This window comes from Coffea arabica, chromosome 9e (assembly GCF_036785885.1).
Source record: "Coffea arabica cultivar ET-39 chromosome 9e, Coffea Arabica ET-39 HiFi, whole genome shotgun sequence".
NCBI classification, from domain to species: Eukaryota; Viridiplantae; Streptophyta; class Magnoliopsida; order Gentianales; family Rubiaceae; genus Coffea; species Coffea arabica.
In genome coordinates, this window is record NC_092327.1 from 40,979,680 (window position 1) to 41,002,641 (window position 22,962).

Sequence of the window (22,962 nt, forward strand, 5' to 3'; positions counted from 1 at the left end):
GTGACCTGCCTGCGGGTGGGGGGAATCAATATGAGCCCCTATTTCTCTCTCTCTCAGGCTCAGCCAGCACTTGGCATTCAGCGGCCGCAGACATGCAATTGAACGAAGGAGAAGAAAGACCCCAAACCAAGAACAAAAGAGTGGTATATGCTTCCTATCCGAATAATAATCTACTGATTGATTGATTGATTTTAATCCAACACCACCAGCAATTTTATAGCAGTTTGGCAATTAAGAAGAAGGAGGAGGAGGAGAAGAAGAAGAAGAAGAAGGAGAAGAGATGAGTAAAATGAAAGCTTCGAGCTCGGAATTGGATTTGGATCGACCAAATATCGAGGACTATCTGCCCTCTGGATCCATCCAGGAACCTCACGGCAAACTTCGCCTGTACCTTACTGCTGCTGCTTATTTCTCTCTTAAATATATATTATATAATTATACAAAAATCAACTTTGGGCTAGCTAGGTAAGGGTTTCGGTCTATAGATTTCTAAACTCGACTGTGCCTATCTTTTTTTTTTTTTGTAGGCGTGATTTGCTCGACATTTCCCCTACCCTCACTGAGGCGGCTGGTGCCATTGTTGATGTAAACGCCTTTCTCCACCTTTTTTTCAACATAAGTAGAGAAAGTGGATATGATTGATTTTAATCCGAATAATATATCACAGGACTCCTTCACACGATGTTTCAAGTCGATTCCTTCAGAACCATGGAACTGGAATATATATCTCTTTCCTTTGTGGTGCGTGGGTGTCCTTGTCAGATACTTAGTTCTTTTTCCATTAAGGTTAGTTTTTACTACTAGTTTTGGGCTTCTCTGCCTCTTCCTTATCATACCAAAAACAGGGATAAACGTGGATTCTGCATATAGATCAACACTGGGACTGGGAACTTATAAAAGATCTACCCCTTGCTTTGCAATGCTATACTAAGTTTGAAGATTTACTGTTGCTTGTTCAGTGGTTGGCATACTTTGTATAGGCTTATCGGCTGTGGATTTAATCAAGTGTGCAGAATTAATTGTTTAAGTACGTGCTGTAGTAGTTGATAAGTCGGAGCCATACCAACTTGCATATACAACTAGTTTCATCATGTTTGTAATACTAGGTATGGCTTTCATCATGTTTTCGCCAATTTATACTTGACCTCCTTAAGTTTGAGAGAGAAATGCACGTATATGTATGTGAGAAAATTATTTCATTCTTTGCTTTTGGTCTATCTATCAAACAGGGTCTGCTGCAATTCCGGTGATACTTTGAAGGCTTTTTTTTTTTGGGGTTAAAATACAGAAAAGCCCCTTGTGGTTAAGCGAACCCATAGAAAAACTGCTATAGTTTCAAAACATATATTTCGGTACCTTGTAGTTTGAACTAATTTGAAAAAGTGATGGAAATTGTCTGAATTAATGGGTTTGAGATACACGTGCCTCTTTTGCGAGTATTTGTATTGAAAACAAATAAGTTTTCAGCTGATATACCTATTGTACTCTTTTGGGGATAAAATGCCAAAAAGCCTCTTGGGGTTAAGCGGACCTGCAAAAAAAAAATCCCCTATAGTTTTAAAACATACACTTCGTGGTTTTAAACTTTTTATTCTTCTCAACTTTCCCCCTCAATATTCTATACTGTTCCCTCTAAAATTTTTGATGTGTCATTCTTAATTACATTGGCTTCCCTTAATAAATTAAGAATTCTTAATACTTATGCTTCACAAAAGTGTTATATCTAATTAAGGTTTGTTATTGATATAAATCCAAAAAAAAATTCTTTTGACGTTGCTAAATTACCACTATATTATAGCATAACATATATGTCAAAGTCTAATGGAAAGAGTGTGTTTAAAATAAGCTTTTTTTTATTGTAAATTTACTATGATTATATTTGGTGTGATGTCGAAAGTTGACCCCTATGACCCTAAGGTCCTGACTCCACCACTGAGCAAGAGAGGGGAGGAAGGGAGAGAAGGAAGAAGAGGGAGTGGGGTGGTGATGGAAGGGAGGATGGCAGTAGGAGTGGTGGTAGCAATTGGTAACCACAGAGGGCTTTTCTGCAAGTTGATTTAACCATAGGGGATTTTTCCTTAATTTGCTTAACCAGGGCGGTTGTTAAAGGGATTTTTTGCTTATATGTATATTAGGATGATTGTGTTATTTCATCTACTTCCGTTACTTTTAACGATTTCTATTGCTATTTGATATTAGTTTAAACCACGAGGGCCCATAATGTATGATTTGAAACTATTAGGGGTTTTTCCGTAGGTTGCTATTTCGATACCATTTTAATGAACTTCATTATTATGTAGCTGTTGGAACTGATGATTTTCCAGTGCTTAGGGTTGGGGATTTTGCAAAAGAGTTAGTTTGTAAATATCGTTAATGTTCTGCTATCTCTTAATGCTTCGAAATCTCATCACAGGGTTATCGTGTTGACAGTAGGATGGATAATATTTCTCTCATGCTATATTCCAGTGCATTTGCTATTGAAAGGGCATGACAAGTTGAGAAAAAAATTGGAGGTAGAATTACTGTATACTCTTTTGCTCTTTTCGTGCAAACTTTCTATCTGTTACATAGAGTCTGGTAATTGTGAACAACAGTTTAGTATTGTAGTCATTCTATTCCGTCACTATTACTGTAGGATTTGGAAATTCTGCAAGGCTCACTTGAATTGGTTAATTTGCTTTAAAGTGTCAGCGTAGCACCTGTAAACTTAGGAAATTTGAATATAATAGTTTTATTAGCAACAATCAGATGATAGCACGCAAGTCTCCACTTTGTTTGCTCTTGTAGCAGAAGATAGATAGTAATATTTGATGTACGGCTCTGATTTTTTTTCTTTTTTCCCTAAAATTTTCCAAGAGGTGTCTTGTGGAGTTGATTTGCAGTTTCTTTGTGGCATCATGGACTGGGGTTGTCAAATATCATGGTCCACGTCCTAGCATCCGGCCTAAGCAAGTATGCTGAATTTGGTGTTGATTTTTTAGATGCATCAGAGCACTTTCTGCTTCTAGTCCAAATGAAACCTTTTTTCCTAACAGAATTTGCACTTTAAATGGTTGAAACAGGTATTTGTAGCAAATCATACATCAATGATTGATTTCATTATTCTGGAACAGATGACTGCATTTGCTGTAATTATGCAGAAGCATCCAGGGTGGGTTGGTAAGTGTCTGTTATTGGTTTTTTGTACTTCACACTGTTGTTGGAACTCTTAGCTCTGAATTTTATCTCCCCTACATGGAACATGACTGCCCATTAAAAATAGAGAGGTCTTTTTGGTAACTTACGATAACCCCCAATTTCATGTTCAGGGATCCTGATTTTGTAAAATAAAGATTTTTGTTTTTTTAAGTCTTTCATGATTCACCCCATCTAGAAATTTCAGGTAATCATTGAGTTGAACAATATGCAGTTATGTATAATTTTTGAAATGAATGCAGAGTTTGGAATTGATGTCTTGAGTAAGAATGCTGTGCGCTAGTTCGTTGCACATATTGGAGGTCAAAACTGTTTGTACTTGTAGCATTATCGTTGTTGGCTTTGGAGTTTACCTGTGTTTCGCCTTTGGTGAGAGAGAAATGTAGTAGCACGTATCAGAACTGGAGCAAACAGTAACGTGTTTTTGCGTCCCTTAACTGGTCAAAAAAATAGATGACAAACAATTTTGCCAGTGTCCTGATTCAGGTCATTTCTGGACATCATGGGTTGGCTTGCTATGTGCTGTTCTCTATTACAATCTGCTTTGTTTGCTTACAAGCAAATTTTCTCCATCTTCAAACATATTTAAACTGATAGGCCTGGAAACAGTAGCTGATTTAAAATTGGAGAACAGAGATTTACCTTCTTTTTCTTCAGTACATGCTATCTTTTGGTTCCAGAAACTTGTTAGTTTGAATTTGCTTGTAATATGTAGTGTTATAAAGGTAATGCTTTGCAACAGTGAAAGATTACTGAGGGGCAAAATCAGAGAAACTAAATGTATGTTGTTCTCCAATATCTGGGGTCGGGTGGTATCAATTAATTTTACAATATATGACATATTTGTAGGGTTATTGCAAAGCACTATTTTAGAAAGTGTTGGATGCATCTGGTTCAACCGTTCAGAGGCTAAGGACCGTGAAATCGTAGCAAGAAAGTATGTATTACTGAACAGCCTACTCTGCTTCCTTTTCTTTTCGGATTGAGTATTGTAGTTTCAATTCTCTATTTTCAGGCTAAGAGAGCATGTTGAGGGGCCAGACAACAATCCTCTTCTTATATTTCCTGAAGGAACATGTGTAAATAATCATTACACAGTTATGTTCAAGAAGGTAATTGTTGTCTAACACTAGCTAAATCTACTGAAGATATTGAAAATTGGAAACTGCTCACAGCATACTTTTTCCTTTCTGTCATTAATCCTGTTTACAACTGTGGTCAAAGTTTAAATTCTCTATTGTCAGTTATTAAACAGTTTTTTATTTTTATTTTTTGTTTTTATTTTTATTTGGGGTGGGGGTTGTGCAAGCTGTTGGGTCCTGCTTCTATGTTCAGCTTAGCGATGATTTCAGTTCTGCAAAAGCTTGGAACTTGTACTTTTCTCTGTTTTCCCCTGCAGGGTTTCAAACTCCTGTTCCTGCATTCGCCCTCCTTTTTCCTGTTATTTGGTGAATCTTAACCACATTTGAGGAAGTTCTTGTGGTTAACTAGGTCACAACTTACGTAATCTTTTTTGTGATGGTTAGGGTGCTTTTGAACTTGGTTGCACTGTTTGCCCAATCGCAATTAAGTACAACAAAATATTTGTCGACGCCTTTTGGAATAGTAGAAAGTAAGATATCTTTATCCTGTCTCAACTTGGATTTTCCATATTATTGATGTTGAATGAGATTCTGCTCTCCTGTTGCAATGCTATCTGTAAAGCACGCATCTTTAGATGATTAAGCAGTGGTCATGTGATTAAATTGTTCACATCTCCCCGTTAGTAAAAAGAAAACCAATATGGCTTACTTCAATGACATGTTTCTTGTTGTTAGGCAATCCTTCACAATGCATCTGTTGCAGCTTATGACATCATGGGCTGTTGTTTGTGATGTGTGGTACCTGGAGCCCCAAAATCTGAAACCTGGAGAAACACCAATTGAATTTGCAGAAAGGTAGATGGCTTTCCTGAATTGTGATGCTTAAATAATATTGGCGGTTTGTGTGCTGTTGGATTTCACTGGAGCCATATAATACTTCTTTCTCGGAGAAATCCTCTTGATAAAACAGGCTTAATTTCCATTGGCAGGGTGAGGGACATTATTTCTGTTCGAGCGGGCCTTAAAAAGGTCCCATGGGATGGATACTTGAAATATTCTCGTCCTAGCCCTAAGCATCGTGAGCGAAAGTAAGTTCTCAGTTGTTTAATTGCTTTCTTAAATTACCGTCTCCAGAACCGCCCCGGCTAAGGAGATGGTGCACAAAATTCTTGAGTTGATCTTTACGAGTCAAGTTGTTCATTTTTGGCACAAGTTTTTTCTTCTCTGATCATTCTCATGTATTCTGTCAATTGCAGGCAACAGAGCTTTGCAGAATCAGTTTTGCGCCGCCTTGAGGAGAGATAGGAATATGATCCGACACGGTTTTTTTTGGGCATGCGTAATTAGACTGGCAGGAATCAGAGGTCAAATGTTGATATGAAGTTCATTTTAATTTTTGTATTTAATTGGAATTATTTATTTGGATGACGTGCATTAAGCAAAGTGCTGTGACTTCTGGCTTCTGATGCATGTTTATGATTTAGTTGAATCCATACAGTTTGGGGCTGGAAGGGAGAAGATTGGTTTTGCCTGACACATGTAGTTGCTTGTTATAAAGGATAAATTTTGTACGTTGATATTGCACGGCGGAGGTAGTGGTCAGGCAGGCGCATGAATGTTTTGGTTATAAGGGCGGTCGTTTTTCTATTAACATTATTGTCTCCGGAGTCGTTTAATGTTGACGTGCTGACCAAAGCGCAGAGTATTTGTAGTCGAAAACTGGGATGATGAAGGATTAATAAGCAGACTTTTAACTGACCAAGGAAGAACCAGGAGGAGTTGTGCAAGAAACGCTTGAAAGTAAGAAAGAAGAAGGGGTAATTTCGTAAACCACTTACAAGGTTTTTGGCAATTTTATTGGCCTTCCTTGAGATTTGCAAAATGACATTGACCTTTCCTAATAGAATTGTTGGTCTATTTGCTTACCTCACTTGGGAACAAATGACTCATATATCCTAAGATATTATTATATCTTATTAGAAACCAACATATGACAATTAAGTAATTAGAGCACTAATTAATTGTTGTAATTAATTAACGAAAAGAGCTGTTGTTGATATCATACCTGTTTGGATTGCATTTTTCATGATTTTTTATGGAAAAATTACTGTAGCGATTTGATGTATGTGAGGAAAAAAGGTAATAGAAAAATGTGATCACGGAAAATGATGTAATTTTTCGACGGAAAATCACAATCCAAACATCACTAAAGTAATGAATACACCAAACAATATTTTATTTGGATTTTTTTCACTCTAAAAAATTATGGTCAGATGCCTTGTGATTATGCTTGCAAAAAATTTTACGATTCTCACCTTAGATTGATGAAGTCATAGTAGTTTATACACCAACTTATATTTCACTTTTAACTCGCTAAATTCACACCAAATCACAGTACTGGATTTGTTTGGATATCAAATTTTTTCTAATAATATTTTGCTTACATCATAAACACATTTTCAATCCACTTTTTTATATTTTTAATTTTTTTTATTTCATATACATCACATTATCAAAAAAAATGCTACAATAATTATTCCAAATAATGTTTCAAATTCTGCTACTTCAAGTAGAAATGAGATCCCTGTTTGGGGGTTCAGTCCCACATCGGGGTTGTTAGGGGGATTGGGGTAGTATATTAGTTCCCTGTGAGACCTCAAGGGATACCGGCTTTTGGGGTTCTCACGGGATTCGGGTTAGTTTATTACCACAAAAGTTTTAACTTGCTTGGTAAAAAAGTAGAAATGAGATCCATCATCTTAATAAATAGGAGTAGTGCTTCTCTATTTGTTTAACTCCTCACGGGGCTTTTAGCTTTCCGCTATCGAAGTGTCCGGTGTACCTCAGAATTTTTTGTGCCTGCTGGTCCAGCTTTCTCAAGATTCCAGAGCGATAAAAAAAAAAAAAAAAGATTTCTGACAGGTAGTTGCTTCCCGAGTCTTCATGAGTTATGACAATCAGACTGGCTGCTGGTATATGACATTTCCCCAGTAGGAGCACTGTATTATTATTTATTATTTACTTATTAACATATGTATAAAAGGGCGAATGCCATGGCTCAAAAGTGTTGGTTATTTTGCTGATGTGGCCAATCGTTATTGGCTGGAGAGTGTTCGTCCAAAACTATGTGTGTGCGTGTGTTTTTCTTCTTTTATAACATCAACCAAATGACAAAGAGGCAAGATTTGTCAAGACTCTCCGGTGGTGTGCACGTGACTTATCTATCTTCTACCATTTACTAAATTTTTTTTGCTTTCAGGCACTGGGCTCAAGAAAGAGAGACGTCACAACTCAGAAGAATGCCTTTCCTCCTCTCCTTCTTTCAATGGCCGTCTCTCTCGCCCAGAAAGCCCTCTTCATCTCTTGTTGTTCCTATTCTTTATCACTAAGGATGCCATTTTCCCTCCCTCATCTTGCATTTTTCCGATCGACAACAGCAAAAATCCAAGATATGGTTGGTAATTTTTTGTTTCAAAATCTCTTCCTCCTCTTTTCCAGAGCTTTTCTAATCTTTTGTTTTTTTTTCCCTTTTTGCGGGTTTAGATGTCTAATTTTTTTTTTTTTGTTTTGTGATGTTGCGATGTTGCAGGTATGAAATTTGGAGATTTCTCCATCATCCTCATGCTATTTTGTAAGTTTTTTCACCCTTTTCAAGTCCCTTTTCCTCTCTTGTCCTTCGTTTTCTCTAATCAATAGCAACAAAATCAAAGATATGGTTGGGATTTTTTGCTTCAATTCAAAATCTCTTTTTCCTTCTTTTTCCAAAGCTTCTCTAGCCTTTTGTGTTTTTTTCCCTTCTTTTTTAATTTCCCTTTTTTCCCTTTTGTGATGTTTTGATGTCACAATTACGAAAATTGCAGATTACCTCCACCATTCTCATTCTTTTTTCCAAGTTTTTTCCCCTTTTTTAATGGTAAGTTCTATATGGTTATTTTCTTAAAAAAAGACTTATTTTTGCTGTATCCTCCCCTTACTTTTCCCTTATTTCCATCCTTTTTCCCGTGACCAAAGACACGTCAAAATGCATTTAAAAAATTTGATTAAGTTCTTTTTGGCGGATTTAAAAAGTTTTTTACCCATGTTTGATTGTATAATTTGTATATTTTGGTGATGTTGCAGGTCCAAAAATTCGGATTCTCTCAAAAAACTGCTAATGTGGTAGTATGGATCAACATTATTCCCAGCCTGTTTTGCATAATATTGGTGAATATTTTGAGTGAGCCTTCTTCTATTCGCTTATACGTGATTACAGTTTATACTCTGCTTTGGATTTTTTTCGTTTATATATTTGTTTTTATAACCTATTAGATGTAAGTTTCAATTTTGGTTATCATGAACAGTTTATCCGCTTAGTTGTGTCTTGGAAAGTTTAGTTTTCTGACATGTTTCCTTGAGCCTTTTATATTGAAAATTTATAAATCCTCACTAGATGTTGGACTCATTTGTGTATTTCATGGGTATGTCCTTTTTGTGTTTTTTTGTGCGTAGGGTTACTTTTTTTTCCTTGTAATGATACAAGTAATGATACAAGTTTACTTTTTTTTCTGTTCTAAAGTGCTGTAATGATACAATCATATTTTATTTATCAAATGTTTGATAGAATATTGAAACCATTCATTTGTTATATAGTAGCTAAAATTGGGAAAAAAAATTGTCCCCTCTAACCCACTCTCTTGATTTTCAACCGAAAGACTTTGCTCCTCTATCCATGAATTTCCTCTTCCTGTTCTCATGGTCTTCACTTGCTAATAAAAAAGGAGAAGCTATATATGCTTCTGTTATCTCTTCTTCTATTGTAGTTCTACAAAAAGAAAAAGTGGAGATTGTCATGTGATAAAGCCTCTAAAATTTCTCAAGGTAGCTTCCTCTATTTTATAGTATTCTCTGTGTCATCATTTGGCCGGTAATGCTTACTAATTCTTCTGCACATGAGCTTATGGTGGGCTTCCTTTTTTCCATCTCCAGCATCAGTACACATGAGGTGATAAGGTGGGAGTATTTCTCCTGTTCTTTTGTTTAGGCCTTTATTTTCCATAGTTTGGTTGCCCGATCTGTGTGATTATCCTCCGGAGAAATGTTTTTGCTTGCTAAAGTTCTCTCCTGAATTTCTTGCTTTTGGCCACGGGCTCGAGGAGTCTGGAATCATTCGTCATAGAGAGCTCCCCTTTTCTTTCTCAGCCAAGTTTCTCTCAATCTCTCTCCCCTATTTTTGCATCTGATTACTTTTTCCTTCTCCCAAATGGCATAGTGCTTAGAGGATCTGATTTCATGTTTTCATTTACAAGGTTAAAGAAATCATTTAAGAAAAAGGATCATTTTGATGCACTGATTGCTTTTTTTCTTTGCGTATATTTATCTGTGATTTTTCCCTTCTTTTTTTCTTGGTTTATACTCTTAGATCAGTTTGCTATTTTATAGAGTGAGGATGGAAGGGAAGAAAAATGACCTATGTGTCCACAACTTTTTAGTCTACAAGTTTTTTGCTCTGGTTTGTTTCCCTTTTTTAATTTGTATAAGCTGATCTCTCCCTCTTTCTTTCTATGACAGAGGTTCATGGAGGATGATTAAAAATTGTGGCGAAACCCCTGCCATATTGTGAAATTTTTCATAGTGATGATTAAAAATATCTTAGAGAAACTAGATATTTTTTTCATAGCGAACTTCTTTTTCCAAGGTACTTCTACTATATTGTGTTTTAAAAGAGTTTCAATATTTTTGTCCAATGAAGAGGACAACCAAGTTTAATCCTTTTTTTTAACTGATCTTTATTTTGTTGAATATCCCTAGCAAATATTTGTGTTATACACTAATATGTATTATTGCCTTTTAAGATGGCCTTTTCTTTCCACCTCATTTATCACATACATTCAATAGATGATTTTACCTTTTTTTAATCTCTTTTTCCCAATTTACCTAATTCAATATGTATTGTCAGGTTCTCTATACTGAGCTGACAAACATTATGATTTGTTATCTAACATTCGGCAGTTAGTTAAGGTACTTTCTGTCATACTTTTTGTTCTTTAATAGTTATCAAGAAATTGTGAGCCTTTTACAACATGTATGTGTTTTGTTTGTCTACTGCAACTATGTATTATCAGGAATTTGTATTTAATTATATGCTTTTGGTATTATGTTAAATATGTTCCAAGTGATACGAAATAGGACTCTACTTCTTCTAAATTTTCAAGTCTCAACTTGTGCACTGATTATTAAAACCATTGACATTCATGTATTTGCTAATAATTGGGTGTTCGATTTTAGTTTGCCAAGTTGCATATCTGTTAATTTCAATGAATTCATTTGAATGAAGACAATAAATAATGCTTTGCATTTGATGCTTGCAAATAATCAGTGGTTCATTCCACTAGGGCAAATCTTGCTTTATTTTTTTTAATCTTTAATCCCTTTTTAAAAACTAGAAGTGAGATTTTTTGTCTGTGATAGGTTTCTTTCAATTTGTAAACCTTCCAATATGTAAGTTGTTGACTGGAATTGTTTACAGCCTAGAGGGGATTGACTTTTGATGATAATTTCATGGGATGCTTGACTTCAAAAAATTAATGATATATCTCATTTTGTGCTTGTGAAATGAATGGTGGAATTTTCTCTTTCTATGAGGCAGAAGTGTTGTTTGGATTTAAGGATTTTGTCTTCTATTATTTTCTTAAATATGCTTTTAGTACTTCTGGTAATAAAAGAGTTTCATTCATTTGCACTTTAGATGGTTAGGTACTGTTATTTTTTCTGGTGGCGACTTTCTTTTAATTTGCAAAAGATTTTTCTCAATTCACCTTGAGAATGAAAATTGTGATTCAACTTAAGGTGACATAGCTATAACAAAATAAATCTGCTTAAGAATAAAATGAGCTAAGGCTCACAAAGAATCATAGTCTTGAGTTTTTATCAAATAAAAAAGGTCAAATCATTTCTAATGAAACTATTGCATTACTTTGGCATTGATTGTAAACTATGGAAACATTTTGTTTTATTATTGGATATGCATGCAAGTTCTTTGTGTAATTTTCTAACTGAAGGGGGAGAATTAGCAAGCATTAAGGGGAAAGCTCAGTGATTTGTTTGTCTTTATCTTCTACTTCTATGCCTGTGATTGTGTTCAAGCGTGTTCTAACACTTGATTGAGAAGTTTAGTCAGGTTTGCTGCCACATATGTTGAAGAAAAAAAATCAGAAATAAAAAGTTACTTAGGAGTTAGAACAAAAGATAACGAAGTTAAAATAGCAAAACGATGACGTGGAAGGTTAATAATCTAGCTATCATGGTAAAGTTTGCTATGCTTTTTTTATTGTAGGTTTTTTTAATTCTTTCTCCTAATCAAAAGTAGAAGATGAGAAGAAAAATAAGCAGATTAAAAGAAAAACATGGATTTTCAGCCTAATCGAGTCATGTAAAATAGCTGTGAACAGATGTTGTGCACGACACAAGATTTTTTTGCATTGTAATTTCTTCTTCTTTTTCAGCACTTCTCTAGCCTTTTGGACTTTTTGTGGGGTTTGGTAGTCTAATTTTTGTGTATTAATTTGTATATATATGTTGCAGGTGTAAACAATTGGAAATTTCTTCCAACATCAGATTCTGTAAAATTTTCCCCTTTAATAACGTGCATTCTATTTGGTTATGTTTTTAAAAAATAAAAATTTAGCTTTTCTATTTCCATCTTATGCCTAATTTTTTTGGGGTTTTTGCCATATTGGAATCTTAATATTTTTCCTGCAACTAAAAAGGATCAGAATGCATTTAACAAATTTGAGAAAGTGCTTTTATGATTTTTTCCTTTAAAAGATATTTTTGGGCTATATAATCTGTTTATTTTTTTGTGATATTGCAAGCCCAAAAATTGGAACTTTGCTTTCATTCTCTTCATAAACCACTTTGTACAGGGTCTTCCGCGGTTTTCCCTCATCTCTTATAATTCTTGCTTTTGTTTGCTTTGCTTAACTACTTTTTTTTCCTGTATTTTCTTTACCCTGTTTATTTGTTTATTTCATGTTTCTATCTGTTATTTTTCAATCTTCTGTTTTCTCTGAGCATTTTTCCTCAAGTTGGAAAAATAGAAAAAAAATATTTTGTGTCTGTGGGGTTGCAAAGTAAACATTTGGAGCAAAGCTGAAAAGAAAATGTTAAATTTGTTAAATTGGTTGTTATAGAATCTGATGAAATGAGGCTGGCCTTTGCTATATTTGTCTTAATTTCAAGAGGTCCTGAGTCTAAGAAAACGATTCTGGTTCCTAGCATATTTGTCCTACTTGCTATATTTACAGCTTTTTAATTGCTACTGTTTAGTATTAGCTTTATTAATTTATGTTTCTTGTAGAAGAAGAAAATTGTAGTTATAATACCTTTAGTCAGAGAGAACAGAGGGAAAAAATTGTGGTTGTATGTCTTTGTGATTTTTGTAAATTGTGGTTATATTCAGATTCGAGAGTTGAAACAAAGAAGTTGGGACTACTAGCTGAGCCATATTTGGAGGGAGAGCAATCAATGTGTAGATTGGTTGGTCAAATGCAGCATATGATCCATCCAGGTTATAAGTTCCCGAGAGGTGCAAGATTTGTTAGAAGTGGATTTGTTAGGAGTTGTATATCATCATTTTGTTTTTATTTAAGAGGTTGTGACCTCTTCCAATGCACCAAAATAAATAAATAAAAAGGTTCCTTTACGATATGTATCCTTGGTGCTTCTTGTAGGATTTTTTTTTCCTTTTGATTGGCCTTATCCCATAATGTTGTAAAACTGCTCTGGCTGCAAAAGTGTACAGAAATTCCGAGGTTGCTTTCCTCAAAACTCAAAAGACAGGAATATGTTTAAGAATGAGTTTGGAATTATTTTAAGTAATGCAGATATGTTACAATGGTATATGTCCTTATCACGTCTTTCTCATCTCCTATTATATCTTTTAAATGTATTGTATTATAATTTTCATCTTTTGGACTTTATATTTTTTACAATTTAAAACTAATTATGTACTTTTAAGAACACAACTCTGAATATTTTGTTTATCATTCACATTTATAATAATTTGTAAAATAAGTGGGTATAATTGGGCATTTATCCACCGCGCATAAGCGCGGTGAATCCTCCTAGTTTATTCTTTATGTAGTAACAAGTCAAAGTCGTCGCACGATATCAATTAATAGGTTTTCCTCTTTGTACTGGGGAGAATAAAAGTCAGGTGTGATTCACTTAGTCATTTTTATTACATCCGTTTGGATTCTTGTTTTTGGGCCTGTTTTTGAAAAACTGTTTTTCACAATCCAAATGCTACAGTAAATGTGTATTTCAAAAACAACTCCAAAAACACCATATCCAAACAATATATCAAAAATAACTCCAAATACATATTTAATATGTTTATTTCAATTTGTATATTTCAATTATGTATAGGATATATATATATTATATTAATTTAAATATATTTATTTATACATATTATAAATATTTTATTATATATAAAATATATTTATATATATTTATATAAATATTATATATTATATATTATATATATTATAAATATGTTATTATACATTTATATAAATGTTATATATTATATATATTTAATATATACATAATATATATTATATATATTGAACATTTATATAAATGTACATTTAAACATAATATATATATATGTATATTTATAATATACATTTATATTATGTATTATATATAATATTATACATTTATACATTTATGTGTATTACATTAATACATTAATACATAATATTAATATATATTTATTATATATTAATTTATACATTTATATAATATTCATTTATAATTTATACACATTTATAATAATAAACATTTATAAATATATTTATATTATGCATTATATATAATATAATAAACTTATAATACATTTATATATTTATTTATAAATATAATATATAATAAATAAATATAATATACTTATTTATTTATATATAATATATAAATTTATTTATAAATATAATACACTTATTTATTTATACATAATATATAAATATATTTATTTATAAATATGTATAATTGTATTATAAATGCATAAATGTATATAAATATAAAAACATAAAAGTTATAAATTATAATATACATTTATATTATGTATTATATATAATATAATACATTTATACATTTATATTAATATACATAATATTAATTATATATTTATACATAATATTAATAAATTTATACATTTATATTTATTACATTAATACATTTATACATAATATTAATATATATTTATAATATATTAATTTATACATTTATATAATATTCATTTATATTTTATACACATTTATAATAATATACATTTATAAATATATTTATATTATGTATTATATATAATATAATACACTTCTAATACATTTATATATTTATTTATATATAATATATAATAAATAAATATAATAAACTTATTTATTTATATATAGTATATAAATTTATTTATAAATATAATACACTTATTTATTTATACATAATATATAAATATATTTATTTATAAATATTTATAATTGTATTATAAATGCATAAATGTATATAAATATAAAAACATAAAAATTATAAATTATAATATACATTTAAAGAATATTAATTTATAATTTATACATATTTATAATAATATACATTTATACATTTATAAATATATTTATATTGTGTATTATAAATATATTTATATTATGTATTATATATAATATAATACACTTATAATACACTTATATATTTATTTATAAATATAATATATAATAAATAAATATAATACACTTATTTATTTATATATAATATATAAATTTATTTATAAATATAATACACTTACTTATTTATAATAATATATAAATATATTTATTTATAAATATTTATAATTGTATTATAAATGCATAAATGTATATAAATATAAAAACATAAAAATTATAAATTATAATATACATTTATATAATATTCATTTTTAATTTATATATTTATAGTAATATACATTTAAACATTTATAAATATATTTATATTATGTATTATATATAATATAATCTATTTATATATAAATATATGAATATATTTATTTATAAAAATATAAATATAATTATTTATAAAAGTATAAATATATTTATTTATAAATATTTATAAATGTATTATAAATGCATAAATGTATATAAATATAAAAATATAAAAATATAAAAATTATAATTTATACATTTATATAATATTCATTTATAATTTATACATTTATAAATATATTTATATTATGTATTATATATAATATAATACATTTATATATTTTTTTATAAATATACTTATTTATAAATATTTATAAATGTATAATTGTATATTGTTATAAAAATATAAAAATTATACATTATAAAAATACTCGAAAATATGTTTTAAAAATACATCTAAAAATAATCCATAAAACATCTTCAGTAAAAGTTTTTTATATAATTTTTGAAAAATAACCCCAAAAACAACTAATCCAAACGGACTTATATTTGAAAAACGAAATGCTACAGTGCTGTTTTTGAAAAACAATCCCAAAAACAGCTAATCCAAACGGATAGTTTTGAATATATGGGTAAATCTTATATATACTGATAATGTATATATTATTATTGTTAGATGCACGACGCATGTAAAAAATTTGAGTTTTAAATTCAAATTCAAATTATGTGTTATGTATCCAATAATGAAAGTATATATATTGTCAGTATATAAAATATTAATTCTTTGAATATACATCATATATGCATGATTTAATTTGAAATTTAAATTTGACATCAGATCATGTAACATAATTTAAAACTGTTAGTGTAAAAAAAAAATTACATACTAATAGTATATAAAAAAATTAGGGATAATTTTACAAACCTTCCTTGAGGTATATGATAATTACAGATAGTACCCCTTAGGTTTAAATAATTACAGAAACCTCCCTTAGAAAATACTTTGAAGGTCACTTTGCTGATGTAAGCAAAAATTCCCCATTGAAAATCCTAAAACGCCCTTAGATGATTATCCTCCAGAAAAACAAAACTCCTTAGTAACGTTAAATTCAAAACATTACTCACACATTTTTATAAAGTTCTTTAGTAAATTTTTCCTATTCGCTAAAAAAATGTTGATACCTACTTGGCCAACAAAACTAATTCAATAAGAATCTATGTGTGGAGGAAACTAACATTTTTATTTACTCTAAAATCACCACTATATGGAGTAAGATTGGGTTTAGGTTTTGTGGGTGTCTATGATAAGATATAAGTTTATCACTCTTGTTCTTCTTTTTTCATTTTTCACTTTTTTCAAAAGGATTTACTAAATTTAATTTACAATACATTAGTTCTCTTCATGGAGACTTTAAATTCAACATTGGATGAAGGTTATTTTTGTCATTTTAGACAATGAGGGGAGGTATGTGTAATTTTTTAAACTTGGAGGGTACTGTCTGAAATTTTTATAAACCTTAGGGGAGGTTTGTGAAATTATCCCAAAAAATTATAAATAAAAAAAAAAAAAAAAATCCAGGGTCCACTTCCAATTCTCCGGTCCAATTTCTCAGTTGCGGTTTATTTAGCGCGTGGACAGGGGACTCCGGTTCCAATTCCCCAGTCCAATTTCTCAGCTGCGGTTAAGTTAGTGTACACCGACGGGGGACCCGCATTTATTGGTTTTATTATCAACTCCAACTCTGTCTACCGCACTGCTGGCTTAGTGCTTCTGCTATTGCGGCTGCTCATCAATCTTCGAATTTGATTTGAAGTAACCCCATTTCCTCCAAATTCCGAATCCAAGCTTCCGCACTCCCGTCTCTGTCCTTCCTCCTCCTCCTCCTCGTCGTTGTGGAAGTGGAACCACAACAACTCTTGTCAAAGTCTTCCAGCAGCAGCTTTCCACAATTGGTCAGGCACCCGGTTTTCCATTCCCATTGATTTATTGATTTTTTTGAAAAAAAGAATCGGCCCAAGAAAGCTCTGAATATCTTATCTCTTGTTTTAGTTTAGTTTCTACCTTCTCGAGAATAAGAGAAATGGATTACCGTAGCAGCAGAGCAGGGGCGCTTCTGCGGGGTTTAAGTTTAGTTTGTTCAGTAGGAGTACTATTCGTGATTTTCTCGTCCGCCGCAGCTGAGCCCTTTCAATGCAACTCCAGCGGCACTTGTGACGCCCTGGTTGATTACGTGCTCCCCAACTCCACCACCCTCTCCCGCATCCAGACTCTCTTCAACGTCAAGAACCTCACCTCCATCCTGGGCGCCAATAACCTCCCGCTATCCACCCCTCCCCAACGAACTTTCCCGGCCAACCAGACTGTCAAGATTCCTTTCCCCTGTATCTGCACCAAGGGGGCCACCGGCAAGTCCAACAAGCTCCCCATCTACACGGTGGTCCCCAACGACGGCCTCTACCACATAGCGGCTGAGGTCTTCTCTGGGTTGGCCACTTTCCAGCAAATCCAGGCTGCCAATAACATCTCGAATGCCAACTTGATTTATGTGGGCCAGAAGTTGTGGATCCCACTGCCCTGCAGTTGTGACCAAGTGGACGGCCAAATGGTGGTTCACTACGGCTATGCGGTCCCAGCTAGGAGCAGCGTCGACGGAATTGCCCAGCAGTACAATACCACCGCCGATGTTCTGTTGCGCCTCAACGGACTGGCCAGTCCTAATGACCTCAAAGCCGGCGCTATTCTCGATGTTCCTCTTAAAGGTATCACCTTTCTGTTTATTTTTCCCTCCTTTCTCTTCTTGTCTTCTTTTTAAATTAAGAAAAGAAAAGAGAAGAACCGAAGACTGAGCGAATTACAACTGCCATTCCGACTGTGATAGGATAGAGGACTACCCACCATTGCAGCTAAGTCAAACTAAAAGAGTCTGTAAAAGTCCTCAGTTTTTTCTAATTACTTCATTACTGCCAGTATTACTACTTTTTATGTATGTATTTACTGATGAGGTTGTCGATGATGGGTTGAACTGAAGAAATTGAAGTAAAAGAAGTTTACCAGTAGTACTACTAGTTTAGGGCAGCTCCAATGGGGGTGTAATGGGGAGCCATTACACCCCTCCATGACACGGCTCCGATATTACACGCATCACACAGGTGATGCGTGTAATCCATTGAATTTTCTTCCTATGGCAACTAGTATTCATTTTGTTATTATTTGTATTTTATTTGATTTAACTTATGTAATATTATGTTACGGAGTTCAACTAATTACATTCCGAATTATTAATTAAGTATGGATTATTATGATATCTTCGCATTTGAAGTATCAAATATTTGTTTAATTTCCTACATAATTATTTTTTAAAAAATAACAATATATTATTTTTGAAACATAGAAAAAGATATATTATTCAAACTTAAAAATTAATAATATCATTTTTAGAAAATAAAAAAATTCAAAATGTACAAAATTTAACGAAAGTTAGTACTTTATTTTTTAAAAATAACAAAATTAGTTTTAAAAATTACTTTATTTATTTATGGGATATGAGTTATGCATTATTAAAATAAATATTTGATTAATTGTGGACCCATGCTATTACACCTTGTGGAGTGTAATCCATTGTGAGTGAAAGTGTAATAAAAGAGGAGAAAGTGGAATGCTGACGTGGCATGTGGATTACACTCCACAGAGTGTAATAGCATTGTGGATGCTCTTAGCTTAGATGATGGGTGGCGCCTGACAACTTTGGCTTTGTGTCCCCTCCCTTTGTCTACTCCTCAATTAAGCTGCCGCTGGTCTGGTTGGCGAATCCTACTTTGAAATTGTCTTCCTTGATAATTTCTCAGTGTGGACTGTGACCACGAGTCCTGGCAGATGCTCCTCTGGCCTACTGCTATAGTTCACTTTGGCCTTCGAACCGATTTCTACTTGGAAGCGATTTTTTGGAGCTTCATTGTACTTGGTTATATCCCAGATTGCCTGCTTAAAACTAAGTCCAAGAAGTGAGCCAAAATAAATATACACCGTTTGCTAATTCCGTGATACTAATCTATAATGGTAGCTCAGGTATTCTTATTGTGTGTTGATTATTTAATTTCTCATTCCAAGTGATTTTCCAGTAAGATGCTTATTTAGAAAGGGTTTTCTTTACCCACGTCCTATCCAGTGCTCTTTTGTGTGCCATTGAATCTACCGAAGTCAAAATCCATATATCCCCAATAGTGGCGTCTTGTGGGCTTTTTTTTTATTTTCCAAGATTTAATCTTTCCTAGTTGTCCAACAAAAACAACAGGACAAATGTTAGTATTGCACTTATAAAGTTCCCTTCACAAGCATGGTTTTTTTTTTCTTTGGAGTAATGGTGCCTGTCACCTGCAGCTAAACTAGGGTCCTTAGTTAGCTCTTTCCTAGTAGTGACAAACATCTTTTGGTTTGCTTCTTTGCAGCCTGTGCCTCTATGGTAAGCAATACGTCGCTGGACTATCCTTTACTTGTTCCTAATGGAACTTATACCTTGACTGCTACCAATTGTGTAAAGTGTAACTGTGATGCTGCTAACAACTGGACGTAAGTTGATCCGCATTCTTCCTCTCTCCGTCTCTGTCAAAAATTTCGTCACCTCTAAGAATCTTAATATTCTCTCGTGTAGTATTATTACTAGTTTTTTGCCCATGTATGGACAGGTTAAACTGCGAGCCATCCCAAACTAAATCATCCGTTTGGTCTTCCTGCCCTAGCATGCAGTGTCAAGGTACAGACAATCTGTACCTTGGCAATACAACATCTTCAAGTTGCAGTCGCTCGACCTGTGCCTATGCTGGTTACTACAACAACCGTACCATTTCCACAACCACAGCCTTGGACTCAACTTGCCCCGGTGAGTGCAATTACCATGTTTGCTGTGAAATGCTAATTCCTATTTAGAAACGACTTGCTAATATATGAAGCGGGTTTTTTAGTGTTTTTTTTTGTTGGGGGTGGGGTGGGGTGGGGTGGAGACTATCAAGGCAGGCAGACTGTTTTGTGTTCATAGTTGTTGATGTGTTTTGTAGTAATCTCTTACAACTGGCCTTCTCTCAGTGGTTGTGATCTGTGATGTAAGGGCATTGCTTCCTTTGTTGACATAGCTTTTGTTATTTGAGGGTATAACTGGTGATCAACTGTGCAATTACTTGTTGATTCTGCCCTCTTGCCTCATTGGATCAGTATGAAAATTTAAAAGAAGAAACAGGGTAACAATAATTGCTTTCTGGCTGGAACTATGCCTGCTTCCACATGCTGTCATTGCAAGAAAATGTTAACTAGTAGAACTGAAACAACTTGTCTAGGATTACTTGGCTATAAATGACGCTAAAGTGTTTATAAAGAATTGATGACAGGAATATTTGTGTGAGTTTATCTATATCATACTCGACCTTCTTACAAGTTCAATCGGTTTGATTTTAAAAAAAGGCATCTGGCACGATTGTCCTGTATATATATGGTACATGCTCGGAAGATGCCATTCTACATCTCGAAATATTGTCTTTATATCTGACCCAGTATTGATTTTTTTTTCTCTTTTTGTAACTGCAACAGCATCTGATAATAACTCTTCAGCGATGAGCATGCAAGGCAGTTGGAAGAGGAACCTGTGGTTGTTTGTTCTTGTCCAGGTGTTGGTACTTTGTGTCTGGATTTAGCAGTGAGCAAAGAAGAAAATTATACACTTGTACACGATCCATGCGGAAATGTAATTGATTCCATGGGAGGAATACTACTAATAAATGTTATTGTAGGGAGGTAGATGATATGATTTGATAAGGTGGGGTGGGTCGGTCACGGTGGAAAGCATTTGATCCTCCTCATTCTACTTTATAATAAAAAGTCGAGGACTGTGATTCTTTGTTGTTGCCATTTGCCACAATACAATTCAATACTCTTAAAATGTCCCTCCACTTTATATTTTGTGTCATTTAACTATTTGAAAGACAAAAATGTCCCTCTAGTGTGATATTTTTCCTTTTTCTTTTTTCTCCCTTCTTTTTTCTTATTGGAAAGTAGTTTTCTTTTGTCAAATTTTTACTTTTAAGCAAGTAAAAAAAATTATAATAAAAAATTAAGATACCCATTCTCCAATTTATAAAAGTGAAGAAATTATATGTTTTTTTTTGTATAAATAGTTAATCATGAGTTAGTTTCAAAAATTTTGAGACAACATTTGTATTTGTATTCTATTTCCTTACAATTAAACGATTCAAAGTTAGTTACCTATTTTTTACAATTACGCAATTTCATGTCAGTTATGTGTTTTTTTTCTCTAACAAATTTTTGCTTATAAGCTTCTTTTCTTTGCCCTTTTTTTTTGTTTTGAAAATAATCAATTGTTAGTGTGCTCTTTAGTATATATATGCTGGATTTCATTGGAAAAAGAAAGTGAAAGCCTTAAATATACAAACTTAGCATATAAGAGAAATGTTTTTGTGTCTTAGGAGGTGAAGTGCTTTTGTAGTCTCATTTTTTTTTTCGGAAAACGATAACAATTATATAACCTATTTTATCCTAAATTACAGGGAAGAGGGAGCTTAAAGAGACTCGTGTTAGGGACTAACAGGTACACAGACCTTACTAGATTAAATGAATAATGTTTTTGCATCACTTTTGGATTTTTTTTCTGGGATTTGAATCCCCATTTACAGAAGTCCCTCTTGGTGGCCACTGACCCAAGTTTAGTGGTTGTGAAGTGCTTTTGTAGTCACTAGCCTCAATTGTCAAATGTACAGTGCAGTGCAGTGTAAAAAGTAACATAATAAATGTAGGCACTAATATAATAAATATAGACATTAAAGCAATAAAATACAAAAAACATAACAAAGTTGGGCACTTTTTGAAATTTATATCCCCAAATAAATCTCATCTGCGCAATTTCAAATTGAACACATCACCACTATTAATTGCACCATACAATCCAACCTACAATTATATGAGCCCGTTATTCAAATTATGCCTTATCATTTATACGTTTTTTCATGATTCTTTGGTAGAAAATTTTTACAGAATATTTCCACTACACAATCTTCAATCAGATTTTACTTCACATCTATATCTATATAAATTTGAGAAGGGGTTTTAGTATGGCTAAGTTAGAATGCTTCCAACTCTTCATTTTTTTTTTTTTTTTTTTGTAGAATTTTGATTTTTTAAATTATTATATATCCTTTCATGCCTTTTGAATACAGAAAGTAAAAAATGACTCCACTTATATAGGAATTTGGTTTGAAATCTATTAATGTGAGGGTAAATAAAAAGGAAACATCACCAAACCTACTAAAAATAAAAAAGTGAACAATAATATTGTACCCTCCAACTTAGTAAGTCTAATTAAAAGGGCAAATTAGATAAAAAATAAAATGAAAATAATATTCATTGGTCATGGATTTAAAAAATCCAGAATGGTACCATTCATGAAACCTAAGTTGTGAAATCACTAACTAAAAAAACAAAGTACTACTAGCCTTCAGATATGGAAATTTTTATTTGAACTTTTTATTTTTGACGAAAAGTAATAATAAAAACAACACCAATTCTACCAAAAATAAAAAATAATAATAATATAGTTTAAGGGAAAAAAAAAAGACCATCCCTAAATTGTATCTATTTAATTTGTATATATCTGATCCAAATTTGACCCTAATTAAATTTGAATAAGAGTATAAAACCCAAACGCTAAGAATAACAGTAGGTATTATTACTTATTTTACGTATTCTTATCATTTTT

General features: G+C 32.4%; 2 protein-coding genes and 1 long non-coding RNA gene across 6 annotated transcripts; all 3 read left to right on the forward strand.

Annotated features, from left to right (window-relative positions):
• Nucleotides 1-5,848, forward strand: LOC113710751 (glycerol-3-phosphate acyltransferase 9). 3 transcript variants are annotated; one of them, XM_027233874.2, is made up of 13 exons: nt 1-143; nt 221-387; nt 528-585; nt 668-786; nt 2,414-2,513; nt 2,857-2,952; nt 3,063-3,159; nt 4,045-4,132; nt 4,211-4,307; nt 4,722-4,807; nt 5,013-5,132; nt 5,267-5,365; nt 5,534-5,848. In XM_027233874.2, exons 2-13 carry the CDS (start codon nt 281-283, stop codon nt 5,580-5,582), a joined length of 1,116 nt encoding a protein of 371 aa, XP_027089675.1. In that variant the 5' UTR covers nt 1-143; nt 221-280; the 3' UTR covers nt 5,583-5,848. The 3 variants fall into 3 exon arrangements, with proteins under 3 accessions (XP_027089675.1, XP_071921666.1, XP_027089676.1); XM_072065565.1 differs by having other exon boundaries at nt 668-741; XM_027233875.2 differs by having other exon boundaries at nt 3-143; nt 224-387.
• A 2,651-nt stretch (nt 5,849-8,499) lies between these two features.
• LOC113709343 (uncharacterized) lies at nt 8,500-13,154 on the forward strand. Its single transcript, XR_011821339.1, has 3 exons — nt 8,500-9,951; nt 10,213-10,274; nt 12,715-13,154. It is a non-coding gene; the product is annotated as an uncharacterized lncRNA (long non-coding RNA).
• A 3,757-nt stretch (nt 13,155-16,911) lies between these two features.
• LOC113710474 (lysM domain-containing GPI-anchored protein 2-like) lies at nt 16,912-21,147 on the forward strand. 2 transcript variants are annotated; one of them, XM_027233506.2, is made up of 5 exons: nt 16,912-17,158; nt 17,256-17,965; nt 19,652-19,772; nt 19,889-20,082; nt 20,784-21,147. In XM_027233506.2, exons 2-5 carry the CDS (start codon nt 17,287-17,289, stop codon nt 20,885-20,887), a joined length of 1,098 nt encoding a protein of 365 aa, XP_027089307.1. In that variant the 5' UTR covers nt 16,912-17,158; nt 17,256-17,286; the 3' UTR covers nt 20,888-21,147. The 2 variants fall into 2 exon arrangements, with proteins under 2 accessions (XP_027089307.1, XP_027089306.1); XM_027233505.2 differs by having other exon boundaries at nt 17,261-17,965.
• The last annotated feature ends 1,815 nt before the right edge of the window (nt 21,148-22,962 follow it).